Below are 16042 nucleotides of genomic sequence, written 5' to 3' on the forward strand. Positions count from 1 at the left end.
ATTTAGACCTACTTGAAGCTTGCCCAGTGATAGGTCCTCATCTCCAAGAAACGACAAACTACCATGCCCAACCAGATGCCACCCCCGTTACAAAGCAGGATGTCCAAAATGACTTGATCCCACCAGCATTCAGCAAAATTAGGCAGAAGGTGCATGAAGAAGAGCTACAGAATACAGCAAAAAGATTCTGGGTGAGCAACAGCATAGAATTCATATAAATTCACTTTTAAAGTACACATTCAAAAATCAGCTTTTCAGTACACAGCATACTTCAAGGGCATGAGCCACAGCCAATGAAATTAGATGGGCATCCTTCCTTTAACTTCAGAAAGCCTTGAACAGAACCACACAAAACATCAGGAGTTTCCTTCTCACTGTTTCCTACTGAGACTATATTGTATATAAGGATAGCACACAGCTGTTGGCCTCTCAAAGATGAAACGTGATACATTATAGAAATATATAAAACAAACAGAACTACTGCGTTTCTTGGAGAAAATAAGGTGGTTTGTGCTTTAAAAAAAAAATTAAGAGAATCTTTGTTTCATTTTTGCTAAATAGTTTCAAGTAGCACGTTTTCTAAACCAGCAACAAGATACAGCAAGTAAAATGGATGCATTTGTTACAGCTGCCAGAACTAAAGCACGATGGTATTCAAGACATAAGATGTCTCTACTTCAAAACTCTATTTTCAGGAAATTTAGTGACTGTAAAAAAATTAAGAGTTCAACCACATTTCAGACAATATTTCAGCAAGCTTTGCTGCTGTACTTCATCAAGAAATTAAGAGGACATTTCCACTCTACTGATGCACTGAGAGGAACAACTGGGCAGAGTTAAGGCAAGATATAAACACATTTTACTGAGAGCTAGAAATGGATTCACTGTCTCTCTTTCTCCCTTAAGAAAAATAATTGTATTATCCTATTCTATGAGAAAAATCACTGCAATCCAAAAATAGACTGGAAAAGTTACCTAGGAAGTCAAGACAGCCATGTGTTAAGCAGTCCCTCTGCAATGCTTAAAGAGATAATTAACAAAACACATAGCAAACTAAAGAATGCACCTCCAAAAAAACTGACAATTCTTGTCAGTTAATGTACATACATTGTGGCTGAAGATTATTGGTATGATTTTGTAATAAAGTTTCCTTTATTAAGAGATGTAAGCATAACGTACTGAAAAACAAAAAAACAGATTTGAGAAAAGGAACAAGAAGAATGTTTTCTGTATACAACAAGAATGAATGCTGGCCCATTTATAGTACATTACAGTAACTAATACTGGCAATGAAAATTCCTATGAAAATTCTTGCAAAATTGTATCAAAACCACTTGTTTTTCTTTGACAAAGCTATGTGAATTTCAATCTTTTCCAAAAATGAAATCTGAGTTTCTCTTCAGGACTCAAGTGATACAGTGTTGTTCATTACTCTGCTAAAGTTTCCCTTTTATTTTTTTCATTAGCCTACAAATACCAGGCAAAGACACCAGAAGTTACAGATAATGAGGCAGCAAAACCCGGAGCACAGGTGTTTGCCCAACAGACTCAGGTTCTCTAGCTGCTTTCTCAGAAAGAGAGACCAAGGTCTGTCTGCCTCTCAATTTTAATCCCATGGTATGAAGCACGAGCCAAGTTTTCCATTTCAGAACAAGAAGCCGGCTGAAATTTGTTAATGCTAATGGGAGATGCTCAGCTAAATCCCTGTGTAACTGCCCTGGTAACTTCTGGAGGTTTCTAATTACTCTCGTGAATTATCTAATTCATCAAAAGTGTATTTGAGTGGTGATAACATATCTGTGTTTTGAACCTTGTCCAACACATTGCCTGTTCTAATAATCTGCCTTCCAACAAGGGGAATACTTCACACCTGATACTGTGTCAAATTGAAGACGAGGGTTGTATGATGAACAATAAGAGTACCAGTGAAAGAAATCCAAGCATATTCTTTTCCAGAGGGAAAAAATGAGTACAATAACCAGCTAAGACGTTTTCTGTCAATGGGTACTTGTGAAATCCTAATCTTAAGCAATTTCAAAATCACTTAGAAAGCACAGTATCCTTCAATGCCACAGAGCAAAAACATGTTTTGAAGAGGAACCCATGGCACCAGGATTTTCAAACTCGAAAGTTCAATTTTAGACAAACAAATCCTTATCTATGTTTCTAAATTATAAATGCTTTGTCAGATAAGCCAAGCATTCTCAAGACAGCAAGCTTTACAGAAAACTGATTTTAAAGACTAAGTTCAGGTGTTCACATGAAGAAGATCCCACAACTCCATTTCACTTGTACATTATGCATGACTAGACACAATGTGTGTGATGTTGTACATGAGGTAAAAGGACTATGAGAGTAGATCACAGATATTGCAAGGTGAAAAAGGAGAACAGTTGCTCTGAATCAGGAAATATGTGAAGTAGAAGAAGTAGCATGATCCCCATAACAGTAGAAAATTATGAATGGCACAAATAGGCTGACCTAAACTTCCTTTGTAATCAAGGAGTAATAAATCACTTACCTAAAATGCAGCTTGCTGTTGTCTGCTCATTCAGCTGCATCAATTAGTCAGCATCTGGTTTATAAGACTTAAAATGTAAATCTATACTGAGAACTAGAGAGCCATCCTTCTAGTACATTCACTCTTCCCCCAAGAACAATTCACATCTCATAGCTTTGCTGATAATTAAGATAAAGGAGAGGCCTACCTCAGTGAGCTCCCAGGTGATGCTAATAGTCCAGCACAGCCCATAACTGCGGATCAGCAAAGCCTTCATAGCCCAGCCCCAGAAATGTCCAAAAGCAAATATATCAAAGTGGCTGAGGATTCTCTCCCAGGTGATAACATGACAGTTCACTGCATACTCCTGTTAAGAAAAGGAAAAAAAAAACAGAACAAAATTGCTCCTTCAACACACAACTTCAGAAAGAAGAAACATCTTTCCATCCAGTGCAATAAGCCTGGAATTATAAGGGTATTAAAATACCCTTATTTTCTTATCCTTCTAAACTGTGGCAGAAAACTTCCAGTATTAAGACTTGCTCCCATCACAGTACAGCTCTAATTTAAAGGGAAATAGAATAAACTTTGGTGCCTGAAGAAGTGCATATTTCCTAAGTGACAGAGAAGCAACAAATACAACAAAATCAGGACAATAAAACCAGCAAACAATACTCCAGAAAATTCTTATTTGCCTATCTTTGGAGTCTTGACTTGAAATAACCACCTTTCCCCACATTCATGCTCTCTTCTCAGGTTTGGTTCTTCACCCGAGATTCAGGTGGTTGAGAGTCTTTTGCCCTCTGAAAGCCCTGAGCCAGGTCACAAGAAAGAAGCAGAGTCTTCAAGGTCTTGTTTTTCAAGGTTTCTCGTGTTGTTTATTATTTCATATCTCACAATTTTTTCCATGCCCAGCCAAGATCTGAGCAGCAGCTAAGACACAAAGTGACTCCCCCCTTGATCTGAAGTCACCACCCTCTTACACAGATAATTACGTGCCTGTTATTTACATTTACGTGCCAATACCTATCACTTATACTTTGACCCAATCCCTTAAACTACTTTGTGCCCCCATCACATCAGAAAATGGATGCCAAGGGAGAACAAGAAGAACCCAGGGCACTGCCCTAAATCCTCCATCTTGTTCCCCATTCGCCTCCATTCTAAGAACTCCTAAACTACAAAATTTTCCACCTGGTGACAAACTACACTACTGTCTGTCACACCTTTGTGACTTGTAATTCCTCTCTCAGTGTTACAAGTTTTTTCCCATGGGCTGAAGTCAAGACTGTGTCTTCCTGGGCTCTGTGCCAGGGTCTACTACAACCCCCCTGTACAGATTCCAACCTCCCCTGTACAGATCTCAAACCTTCTTGCTCGGGTCCCAGACCTCTCTGCCAAGGTCTATGACCTTCCAGGGTGACCAAAGGGATCCCCTGGACTCCAACACCACCTGATCATCAGATGTAGCTTATTAGTGGCTAATCCTCCCCCGTTTCTGATGTAATGTTACTCATGTCAATGTTTACTTGAGTATCTTTTGTGCCTTATTTTCCTCATGAAACCAATTTCCCAGAACCCATTCATATTGAGGATGTTCAGTCACAGGCTTGGATTGAAAAAAAAATTTAGGAAAAGATTGAAGGGAACTTGCAAACATTTTTTCACAGATGAGCAGCAGATTCCTTAAGAATACTATTTAATATTCTAGTCACAAATGACAAAGGAACAGGGTTCTTATAACATGTTGTACAGTAATTGCTAGAAATCACTGCCCAACAAGAAAAAATAAAAATTGTTAGCCATCAGAAAGCTGCAGCTGTGGGATTCTGTCTCATCACTGGGCACAAACTGAACTATTCCTAACAGGAAACACATATTTTAAAAAATCCCTGCTCTTCAATCCTCCTAAAATACACATTGCCACCTGCAGGTGACAACACAGCACTGCTCAGTGCTGTTGAATCAAGAATTCTCTTTCAGGCCAGAACTATTGCTAATCCTGCACAAATGAACACAAATGATCAAGCTGAAAAGGAGATAGTACGGAAATATTTAAAGCCTGGCCACCACAAAGAGAAGAATGCACAATTTCATATAAATCTTTCTATCAGCAGGCAGCTAAGTCCCACAATGGGATGATAGGAGTTGTGTAGGTTACTATAAGTAACCCTTACTGCTGGTGCTTTCTTATGCCTGCTTGCGCTGCTGGTCACAGAAAGGTGCACCACCTGTTCTAAGGCTTGTAAACCTGCAGCTTTAGTGCACCAAGAGAACTGAAACTGGCTCCTTTGCCAGCATGAGAAGCACGGAATATACCACAGTATGTGCAGGCTCCTTGCTGCATCATGATACTCCAAAAGTAAGGTTTTTTTCCAGAGCTCTTACTTTTTTGCTTTTATTTTTACTGAGGCTTTTTCCTCTCTGTCTCATTTTTCCTGCTGCAGTTCTGCCAGCCATACAGTGAAATGTGTTGAACTTTTTTTTATATCCAAGCAACTTTGCTAGTCCTGTCAAAGTGACCAAGCTGCAGCCTTCATTACAGCTACACTTTAAAATTTTACTCCAACTTTAAATGACAATATCTGGATTGCAAAGCAGACCAGAGCAAGTTTCCTCTGACTGCTACAGTCAGGGAATCTGCTGTACTGTGGTTCTGTGCCGGGAGTAATACTAGTCCTCCCCTAGTTAGAATCTATTTCTAATTTAAATGACAGGAGAGCCAGGTGAATCTGACAAACCAACAGACTCTGTCTCAGCACCCTTTTGTTGCTCAACAACACCACTGACCCCTCTGCTGGGACTCCATTTAGCCATGTGTCCTCCCCCCAGCCTAAGGGCAGGCTGCCCTCACCTCCCCACCAGCACAGGTGGTTCCTGAAGAACCCAAAGTCACAGCCCTAGAGTTGCACAGCACATACTGCTGACAGGCTGAGGTGCAATACCTGAAGCATCCAGTTTTCCAGGCAAGGAGCCTGCATGCAGCCCTCACTATCAATCAAACGAATGTGAACTTCCTGCACTGTCAAGATTTCCATTCCCCAATCTGCTACAGGGCAGGAGTTTGCAGCCACTGCTGATGAGGTGCTGTGCATTGGTTTGCACGAGCAATAAATTGCCACGTGTGAAAGACAACCTCCATTCCCCTACACATAGGGCATGAGCCCTATAAAAGCACCTAGTATACAACAGGTAACCATGGTGGACAGATGCACAAAGGTCAAGGGAGCATGTTGGTCAGATGGTAAGAGTAATTTAAAGTGATAGTGAGGAGGGCAAGATTGGCACCTCTTGCCTCCTCATGCAGTAACCCTCTTCTGCTTGGTGCCCAGCTGCTCACACTGTGTTCAACTTGCCTCCCCACATAACTTACACCCTTCTCCCAGGCCTCCTTTTATAGCCTCAGCTCCCTGTGTTCATGTCCCTACCTCAAGGGGAATGTTCTCAGTATGGAAAACTCTGCAAGCTGCTCAGTAAACAGAAAAACAAGCCTGGCTTTCTATGCCACTCCAGATTATGGTCTATGGAAATAATTTCTCAATGGTAACAGCGTTAGTGCTCAGCTGCTGACTGACTGGAAGGGAGTAGAGTCCTGCAGTTGCCACACAAACACGTACTCCACAAGCTCCATAGCTCAACAGTAACGTACTTAGTTCAGAGCAACAAGATGAGACCAAAGTTCTTTGAGTGCAGCCCTATGGCATCAAAAACCCTGATGTGGGACACATACCATACAGGCTTCATTTATATACTGCCTTACTAAGTCTATTTTCAGTATCTATGGTCATATCTATTACCAAAAAAGAATCCAAAGCCACTCCACTGCAAACACATATCATATTCCAAATTGCACAGTCATCCAAACATCTACATTAGAAAAAAAAAAATACTGAGACGACTGTTTTTCGACTGACTGACAGACGACTGACACCAGCTGATTTCAATGTAAATATTGTCCTTGACAAAAAGGACTTAATGACTCTGTCAAGTATAGGCACAAAATTGCATTGCTCATGCCACCAAATGCAGATTTATCCATTACCAGTCATATAAAACCTGTCTAAAGTATGTACAATAAAGTGCCACGGATACATACCATAATATCTGCTTCCCTTGTGGCATATCGTAGATTAGGGTCCAGCCAGTACATCACTGCTTTTACCTGCTCAAAGTTAAGGAAGAGCACGAACACCAGGAACAGAAAATAGAGCACACTGAGACCTGCAAAAAGACTCAGTTTTAAAATCACGTTCACTCGCAAAACTGCTTGGAACACAGACTCCAAAAAGCTACTTTCAAACAGTTGTTATACAAATGAATTTCTATATGCAGCAGCTACATGCAGAAAAGCTGAAGAGACACCAGTCAGATGACAATGTCTGAGCACTCAGCCCTTCATATCCCCTCCTGTGACAAGTGATGTAATACATGCTTAACTGAATGAACACCATCAAAACAAAATCAGTCTAATCAATTTGGACATGTGTAGTACAAGGCTGTGATCAGGAAGCTCCTTAGTAAGAGATACATTAAGATCCAGGATTGCATTAGCTCTGTCCCTTTGCTTTAAGTATTTTTGGTCTCATTAACACAAGCCCCTAAACCTTTGCACAGATTTCAACGTAAAGATCAATTTAATAATGTCACCTGGAAATTCTATTGTACTGGCAATAAAGAGTAATTATAAATATAAACTAATGCATGTCTGAGTCACTTCTGTGAGGTGGAAAATTTGCTGCTTGAACCTTTTGAAGATAAATATGATTATTATTTATTTTCACATGACTATAAATTATGAAATACAATTGCATTTGGGAGTACCATTTCTCTCCTCCAGTCTGAATAAGGATTTTGTTTCTTTAAAGAAAAACTTATTAGAAGTTGAGTCCTCGGTGTAGGTCTGTGGGTATCTGAACCTTTGTTGGAACCATATCTTTACATTATTCACAAGCTCACAGATACCCAAGACCTCATTTGGAAGAGGCATGTAAACACTATTTCCATAGCCTCAAACGTATTTGTATCCTGCAGCAATGTCACGGAAGGCAGAAAGATTAATGTGAATAAACTTAGGATCTGCCATTCAAAATAAACTGCAGCAATTCTAGAAAGGCCTTTTAAACTATAACCAGGACACACATGTTGATGGCCCCAATGTACACCAGAAAGCAACTTTTGTTCTGAGACACACACACACGCACAGGAAGCATCTATATGGTCCTGTGCAGTCCCTCCCAGACACACGAGGGGAACAGATGTCACCCTGCTAAAGGAAGCACAGCCTGCAGGCCAGGGGGCATCTGGAAATGTTGAGAACACACCAGTCCTGCCCTTTATCTATCGAAGGGGTCTGAGAACTGAAGCACAGCTAAATGAACCACGCCAGAAGAAGCAGACTTACACAGGGAAAAATGTTGCCCCTGATTTTGCATGCAGCCTTTTCCCAGAAATACAGGAGTCAAGTTCTAAGAGTATCAACATTGAGAATGACCTTTTACTCTACATGTGGTGAAACTTTAAATGAGCAGTAGGACTTGTATTTCCCAAACTTCCCAAGAAGCAGGTTTGTTTAACGAGTACTGTCTAATCAGCAGTATCCTCTCAATGTCAACAGATGAGCAATCAGCTACTTTGGGAAGCTACTTATTTTTAGATATAAGGTGGCAGGAGAGAGGAACATTCAGTCTGCCTAAAAATAATCAAATGTGCAGTCTAGCATATGTTCTGTGAGCCCTGCATTATTTGAAAATAAAATTCCTCATAATTTTGCTGTGTAATTCTGATGTTTAAGGAGCAGGATTTCACTTGTTAGTTTTATAGCTAACAGAATTATTTTTCAAACTATGAATGCAATTGATATTTACAGGTACTTCTAATGACATAAGAATATGAATATATATATCTCAAGAATCTTAATAATTTTAACAACTATAATTTTAATAATTTTAATAATTTTATTAACTATGCAATGATGCAATTTAATAAACATATAAAGTAATAGCATATTTTGCCAGTAATGAAAAGAAACCACCTACTCAAGTGGATTTAGAAGTCAGACAATATATGCAGTAGCTGGGGTTGGAAGAGCTGATAGTAGGAAAGGTGTGGGGGAAGGAGATTGGGAAGCACAAAACAGGATTAAAACATAGTATCAGAATGAATGATCCCTTTTTGGTGATTTTATTTACACCATCCTGACAGAGTACTATAAGGATATTCCCAAACATAACTAAGAATAGACTATAGGCAACTGCTCAGGAGTGGGAGGAAAGTAACATTCGCACAAGTTTGATGCACAATTATGTTTCGTGACAATTCCATTCATCAGAAAGTTAAAAAGGCAGGTCCTGCAAAATCAATGTAGAAGTCAGAAATACAAACTTACCAAAAACCATCCTCCATAGAGCAGGGTGAGGACGTGTAAAGGGTCCTATAGACAGCAAACGAAAAGCTTATTAGGACACAGTCAGTAAGAACCACAAAATTTATGTTTGAGTATATTGCATATGACTACTTGGAACGAGCATGGATCAGTTCATCAAACTATGTAATACACCTGAAAGCTGGAGCTCTGTTTTTGTTTTTTTTTTTTTTTAAAAGTAACAGCATATTTCAGAGTGGAAAAAGGAGACTGCCATTTGGTGGTAACATGAAGACAATTTTTCATTGTTTTTATGGAGTCATATCCAGAACAGTAGTATGCTGTTTGTTCAGCAGACACCACATCTCAGGTGTCACCTGAGGATGTCCTGACCTGGTTTCCAGACTGCAGTTTGCTCCCAGTTAAGATATCCCATACGAATTTGTCTGTGTTAACAAAGAAACATGGCACTGAGCCTTCAGACCGACAAGAAATGTTACCAAACAGGCCTCCTGAAATTTCCAAACTGAACATCATATATAGCTGACAAGAGGGAAGACACTGGTGCTCTTTACCACTGCCAAATTATTTACTTTAGAGCCAGTGATGAAACTGATTTATTCGACTAAAAACCTCTCAGCTAATGTGAGCAGCAGAGAAGATAAATCTGGTTAAACTGGAAAACATCTAAAGATGAATCATACATTTAGGTAGCAAGAAGCGGCTCAACAAATATTTTCAGCACACACTGCAGACCATTCTTTCACCACTGTATGCATAAAGCTCATTTTTTCTGGCATTCAGTTTTTAAGGCAGAACTTTGTGAAAAGTGTGCATACAGGATTTTTAACATATGGGAAAAACACATCCCAACACTTCAGTACAAAGCTGCCTTGAACAAACACAATCACTGTTTTTTCCTGAACACTACCAATTGTGAGACAGTTTAGACTTGATCCAAGAATTATGATTTTGCTGACAGCTATAAGTAAAAAATTAAAAAATCAAAACAAACAAACAGGTAGAAGCACTTCTTCCACAGAATTAAGTTACACACAAATGTTCTTATGTTTTTACACTTTCTGCTCCTCGAACAACCACCAAAACTTTTGTCCAACTTCAACTTTTACTGAGCAACTGTGGTTTTACATTGTAAATGCAACTTAAACCATTTCTATCACTATCTTCTGGTAAGGTGTTGCATCTGAGAATTTTTAGAATTACATTTCTGTTGAAACACACTGAGGCAAAGTCGTCCTAAACATTATTTAAGGGTCTGTTAGCATTGTTACTTAGCAATCTGAGCTGCAACTGCACATCTGCAAATAGGACACTGGTTTTGAGAACTTGGCTTCCTTGTTAAATACAGACTATAAATAACAAGCTATAAATAACACTTATCTCTGCTCGAGTATGACTACAACTCATTTTAGACTGTTCCTTAATATAAAATAATTCAAATGAGTGAAGAAAAAATACACTGAAAATTGGTCTTTAAATAAAAGTCAAAGTAAATATAGTGGCAATAAAGAGAATTTCACATTTAAAAAACTTGAAGTATAAGTTATATAAATCTTACTCACCATTAGGAAAAGCTAGAACACTGATGATTAGAAAGAAGAAAATCACAGAGAGGATACCCCTCCAAATATTATCCTCTGGTACAGAATCATCCCTAAAGAGACAGACAACACAGTATTAAAGTACATTATAAGGATGAAGTCAATAGGCTCTCAAGACATATTAAACAAAGAATACATAAAAATTAAAAATAAGAAATATGCATGCTCATTATGTAACAAGAGAGAGTAATTGCACTGAATGATTTTCACAGTACACTTCTGGGTGTCCCTTTATTACAGGAGGGTTAAATATTTAGTAAACACATGCAAGTCACAGCATGTGTTAGAAGTGGCACATAGCATTGTTAGAAGTGAATGTAGAAGCAATGACCAAATTTAATATAAGGTGAAAAAAAATCTTCCTGCGTTAATGTTTATAAGAAACAACATCAAATTACTTTTTATACAGCAACTTTTACTTTTACACCTAAACTAAAACCTCTGGAAGCCTGGATGTAATTCCTAGGTTTCCCTCTACTGTTTTGGTGCTACTTGCAATACCCTTCACTTCCCTTTGCCTATCCCCAACACTAAATGCTTGAGATGAGCACAGAAATAATGATTACAATCAGTCTTTAGAAATAATGAATGTACAGCTCGAATCTCTAACAGAAACACACCACAACTTAAAAGACCCAAGGAAAAATATCTATTTTCTTTTAGATCTATTAAGCCAAAGTTCCAAATATAAAATGCATTATTTGTGCTACTGTTATAGCCAGAAGAGAGACCTAAGAAAAAGTTTGGAGTGCCAAGGCAAACTTGAGAGAGCCCTTTCTTTTCAGGCAGGTAGAATAGGGTAGCAAGATTAACAAAATAGCCCTCACCTAATTTTTCTAACCAGCAGACAGCTTCTAAGATACTTTAGTAATACAAACAAACTTCAGACTATCATCATTTAAACACTGAATACTTCATAATGTATCACCCACCACAACTGAAGTCAAAGTTTTACTATCTGCCTAGTTTTCATGTACTTATGATCAGTTTATTCATTTAAGTATATTTCTTTATTTGTTCACAACATGGTAACAAAAGAATTCCCAGCAAACTTTAAAGGTATAAAGCTCTTCCTGGCAAAGCATCTGTCACATTTCTGGATGGTTCAGTAAAGAATCTATGACAGCATAAATGCTCTCCACATTAGATACTTGCTGCAGTTACAAACTATTTCTCACTTAGCCAGATTATTTTCCTTTTCCTCAAAACTGAACCTTAACAGCTCCCCAGCAGGCCTTCATCACTGTGAGGCATTTAAACACTGAGTTAGTTTAAATGTATGGAAGGAAAAAGTGCATTAAACATGAATGGTTTCCCTGCAGGCCTTAGGGACTCCCCACAGCATTTCTTTAAAAGCAGCTGAGTTCAGCTTTACCAGTCATTTTCCAGCAGCCATGCTGCACAGGCTGACACTATACCAGCTATAAACCCCAAGTCCCAGAGCTCAGCTTTGGCTCCCTTGACAATCCCAAGACCTTACGTCATCGCAGTGCACCTCCTAGCCAGAGCCTCCAGCTCTGACAGCTCAGACAGCAAAACCATATCCCTCTTTTAACACATGCAAATACTTTATGGGAATATGCTTTCATGGCTGCCACCAAGAGGATGAACTTTTTTTTTTTTTTTAGATAGAACAAATAACTACAGTTGCATCACATCAATTCATCACAGCCAACAAAGAAGTGAAAGACATTGTAATCACATCACTTAATTGCTGTGCCAGGTGGTATATAAGGTCCTCACCTTTGCATATCAGGATTCTAAGTACTACTCAGCTTCAGGAAAGCTGCCCTAGTCATGTTGGCACCACTTCCCCCCAAAATCAACAAAGATGTATGCAGTGTTAAACTGCTTTTCATTCCATCTGAGTGGCATGACATTTTGTTTTTGGCTTGCACATACATTTCACAAGGGATAGACACCCAATCTTCTCGCCAGAAGCAGGTAAGAACAGGTGGGAGCAAGAAACTTGCTGCTGCACACTAGCTGGTATAAGAATTATAATGTTTACCTGGAAGAACTATATCAGGGAATGCCAAAGGAAAAGATGCAATCACAACAAGCTGCAACTGGGAAAATGTGCTAAATCATCTCCTCACTTAGCCCCAGAAACGTTGACTCTGATTTTGAAATACAAGCATTCATGCAGCAAAACCAAGGCTTCTAATGCTTATGTGGGAGGACAGATGAAAATTCTCTCAATTTTAACCCACTTTACGAGGGCATTTTTCCATTCTGTGGCTTTTTAGAGATAAAAAAAAAAAACAACAAAAAACCACCAAAGTGCATAATAACAGCATAATCTTTACCCCTCTTATGTTCTTTTCCAGAGCACTAGATTAAAAATTTAACTAGTGAGTTAACATCACAAGAAGAGAGGATACTCAACTGAGGAAAAAATAGCTATAATACCAAATTTGGAATGTGGGAGAGGGAGGAAAAAAAATTATTGCATAAACTCAACCAAACCTAAATACACAACAGCCAGTTTAATCAAGCCCATTAATCAAGGGACATGGAAGACAAAAGCCCTACGTCCTCACAAGTTTTACTCCTGCTTCCACAAACCCCTGCAGCTTCGTACCAGAAGCTACTAGTCTGTCACCTTCCTCAGTCCTGTTGTTGTGTCCCACAAAACAGCCCTTCCAGGACTCACTCCTACTAGTTGCCTCTGGGCTCAGAGAGGGCCACAGCTCTCTCTAGGGTGGAAGAGGGCAGGGAAAGCTCGAGCCACTCCACACCTCTGCCCCAAGGTGCAGGATAGAGACAGAGGAGCCTGTGTCTGGCTCATTCAGCAAGAAACAACCAAGGAAGCTGCAGCCATTGTCAGAAGGCCTAGAAGGATGTGCTTTAAAAAACAGAACTCTCAATTCCCTACTTTAACACAGAAAAATTAAACACACATTTCTTTCTCTGGATTATTATTATCATACCTGAAGATTACTGCTGTTTCACCGTTATCTGTCAGCTCAAAGACTGTAGCAGCTGCTCTCAGTGATCCTAAGGAGGGCTTCATGCTATGTATGGCTTGCTACACACAAGGGAAAAGTGTTTGCTAAGTTTCTTGGAACCCTCACAGAATTATAGAAGAGACAACAAGACTTTAAGGAACACAGAATTTCCTCTGCCTACAGTGAAGTTCCTGAAAAAATAAATTTTTACTTCACAACATCAGCATGAATCTATCATAGAAAATCCCCCACTCAACAAACTGACCAGGAGAGCTGCGGAACAACTGACAGCACAGGGGAAGCAAAGAATCACTTGTGACATCTTACAGGGAAGTCTACAGTGCTCTGTGCCCAGCAAGTGGGAAAATAAACATCACCTTATTGCACGAGTCAGTGTAGACTCAATGCAATAAGGTGATTGAAAGGATCACAGACTGTAAAAGCACGTGGGAAAGTATCTCCTCTCCCCCAGTTTCTCAATGAGAAAATGTATGTGTATGGTTTGGATGGTGTCTCAAATGAGGCCCAGAGGCAGCACTCTGATATCACTCAGGAGATCTATGAAGCTCCTACAATAGCTGAAACTAGCAGAAGGAGGAGAGGGGAGAAAATAAAATCAGAGTACCTTCCACAACCTGAGGAGAAATAGAGAAGAGTTAAAGAGAAGTCAAATGGTATTTAAACACAGGAAGTGAGGCAGAAATAGACAGGGAGGGAAGAAAATTACACTGAAGAAGTCAGTTAGAAAGACAGCATAACAAATGGAAAGACAAACCAGCAATGCTCTTGGAAAAATGCAAACAAACATCCCAGAAGTGAAGCAATTTTCTTTGGGCCTGGAAGACTCCAAAGCGCTGAAATTGCTTCTTAGCTCATCCTCTGGTTGAAAGAATTAATGGCAAAATTCCTTCCCCAAAGGTGAGCAATCAATTCCATTAATCCTTCAGAATGACATTGTGATGAGAAGCTAGTAGTGACTCAGAAGTCTGACCTAAATTAGCCCTTCAGGGAGAAAAGTGAGCAGGAAGGGGATGAGGAGCGCTTGTAGCAAAGGTCTGTAATTAAACATTGTAGCAGAGCACAGAAATATGTCTATGATTTTGGAGTTAAGGGATCCAAGTAGAACAAGGGATGTGCTCACCAAAAGCATCTTCCTTGGGGCCATACACATGTTGAAACAAGAAAAGGCACACCTCAGACTGTTTGCAGTTACACTGTTTTACTTTTCCTTATGCTCCTGTCTCAGCTCAAGCCACTATTTCACAGCTGATAAAAACTATATATTTGGATTCTTAGAATAAAACGTAAGATTACACACTGAACCGTGTATCAGACTTAGTGACAAATAAAAGTGACAAACACTTTCTTACATCAAACAAAGAGCTATCATGAATTAATGTTTTAAGGTGACTTTTAAGGGAGTGATTCACCACTGTAAGAGTTTAAGCCACAAGACCACTGAAATCTGTGACTGCGTACACACAATACCACAAAGGTTTAAATGAGCCTAAAATCACATTGTACTACCTAGCCAAAACCTCTCAGAAACCACTGCCTACAGACTACACAACTTACTCTAAAGGGGGATTATGCAACCATCTTCACATCCAGTAGGAGACAATAAAAAGTACGCACAACTTCAAAAAAACAGACAAGATACCCATCAGACGGCACCGCTATACCCTTTGTTTTCAAGTAAGAAAAATCTGTCCATTCCTAGCAGCATCGCCATGAATGGCTGCAGGGGTGATGCCCTGTGGTGTGCAAAGGATGTGGCCAAGCCCATCAATGCCAGGGCCTGAGCCAGCCTGACTCTGGCTACAGACAGGGTGCAGGGTACAGAATCGATGCCACAGAACAGTCACACCCGTCTACATGACTGATACCACTGCAGAGCAGCTCGACAGCCTAATAAAGCCCATTTTTGGCAACTCCTTGAAACACGCGTTATAGCAGAGACTTTAGCAGAGATCCTCAGAGCGATTAACGAGTTCTCAGGAAAGGCGGTAGGTATGATAACAGCTCTGCAGAGAAGGGGAGGGTGCCCGCTCTCCAGCACGGGCCTGCCGAGCCGGGGAGCGCACCACAGGCACGGCCCGGCCCTGGAGGAACCCCACGGGCCCTGCTGGCCCCGGGCCGGGCACCGACCCGACCCTCCCCAGGCCCTGCCCGGGGCGGGGCTGCGGCTCCCCGCGCACCTGGTGAAGGCGAAGGCCATGAGGCTGAGGATGGTGAAGCTGAGCAGAGTGATGGTGTGTGGGCGGTAGAAGAACTCCAGCGTGATGTCCTCCACCTGCTGCTCGTTGATCATGCGGAAGTGCAGGCGGTAGTTCACGTCGTCCTTGCTGAGGGTCCGGCTCCCCACACACGACACCATCTCGCCGGCTTCTCTCGCCTCGTCCTCAGCGCGGCTGTGGGTTGCGCGGGGCAGGGCGGCGCGAACAAGCCCGGCCCGGCCCGGCCCGAACAAGCCCAGCCCGGCTCGAATCAGCCCCGCCGGCCCGTGCCGCGTCCCGCCGAGCGCAGCCGAGCCGAGCCGCGCGCGGCCGCGCCGCGCCCGCCGCGCCGAGGGGCGGAGATGGCCCTGCCGCGCCCACGGGGCGAGGGA

At 40.8% G+C, this 16042-nt stretch overlaps 1 protein-coding gene across 2 annotated transcripts in view; it reads right to left on the reverse strand.

Annotated features, from left to right (window-relative positions):
• The window catches only part of PTDSS1 (phosphatidylserine synthase 1), a 29983-nt gene extending 14126 nt beyond the window's left edge, over window positions 1–15857 (reverse strand). For both annotated transcript variants that reach the window (XM_083881159.1, XM_083881158.1), the window contains exons 1-6: window positions 15633–15857; window positions 10445–10536; window positions 8886–8930; window positions 6597–6721; window positions 2709–2867; window positions 13–164 (exon numbers count right to left, since the gene is read on the reverse strand). In XM_083881159.1, coding sequence (XP_083737285.1) covers window positions 13–164; window positions 2709–2867; window positions 6597–6721; window positions 8886–8930; window positions 10445–10536; window positions 15633–15811 — 752 coding nt within the window. In that variant the 5' untranslated portion in view covers window positions 15812–15857. The remainder of the gene's footprint in view (window positions 1–12; window positions 165–2708; window positions 2868–6596; window positions 6722–8885; window positions 8931–10444; window positions 10537–15632) is intronic.
• Window positions 15858–16042: the final 185 nt, after the last annotated feature.

Source organism: Zosterops lateralis (assembly GCF_965231275.1).
Source record: "Zosterops lateralis genome assembly, chromosome: 1".
Classification (NCBI taxonomy): Eukaryota; Metazoa; Chordata; class Aves; order Passeriformes; family Zosteropidae; genus Zosterops; species Zosterops lateralis.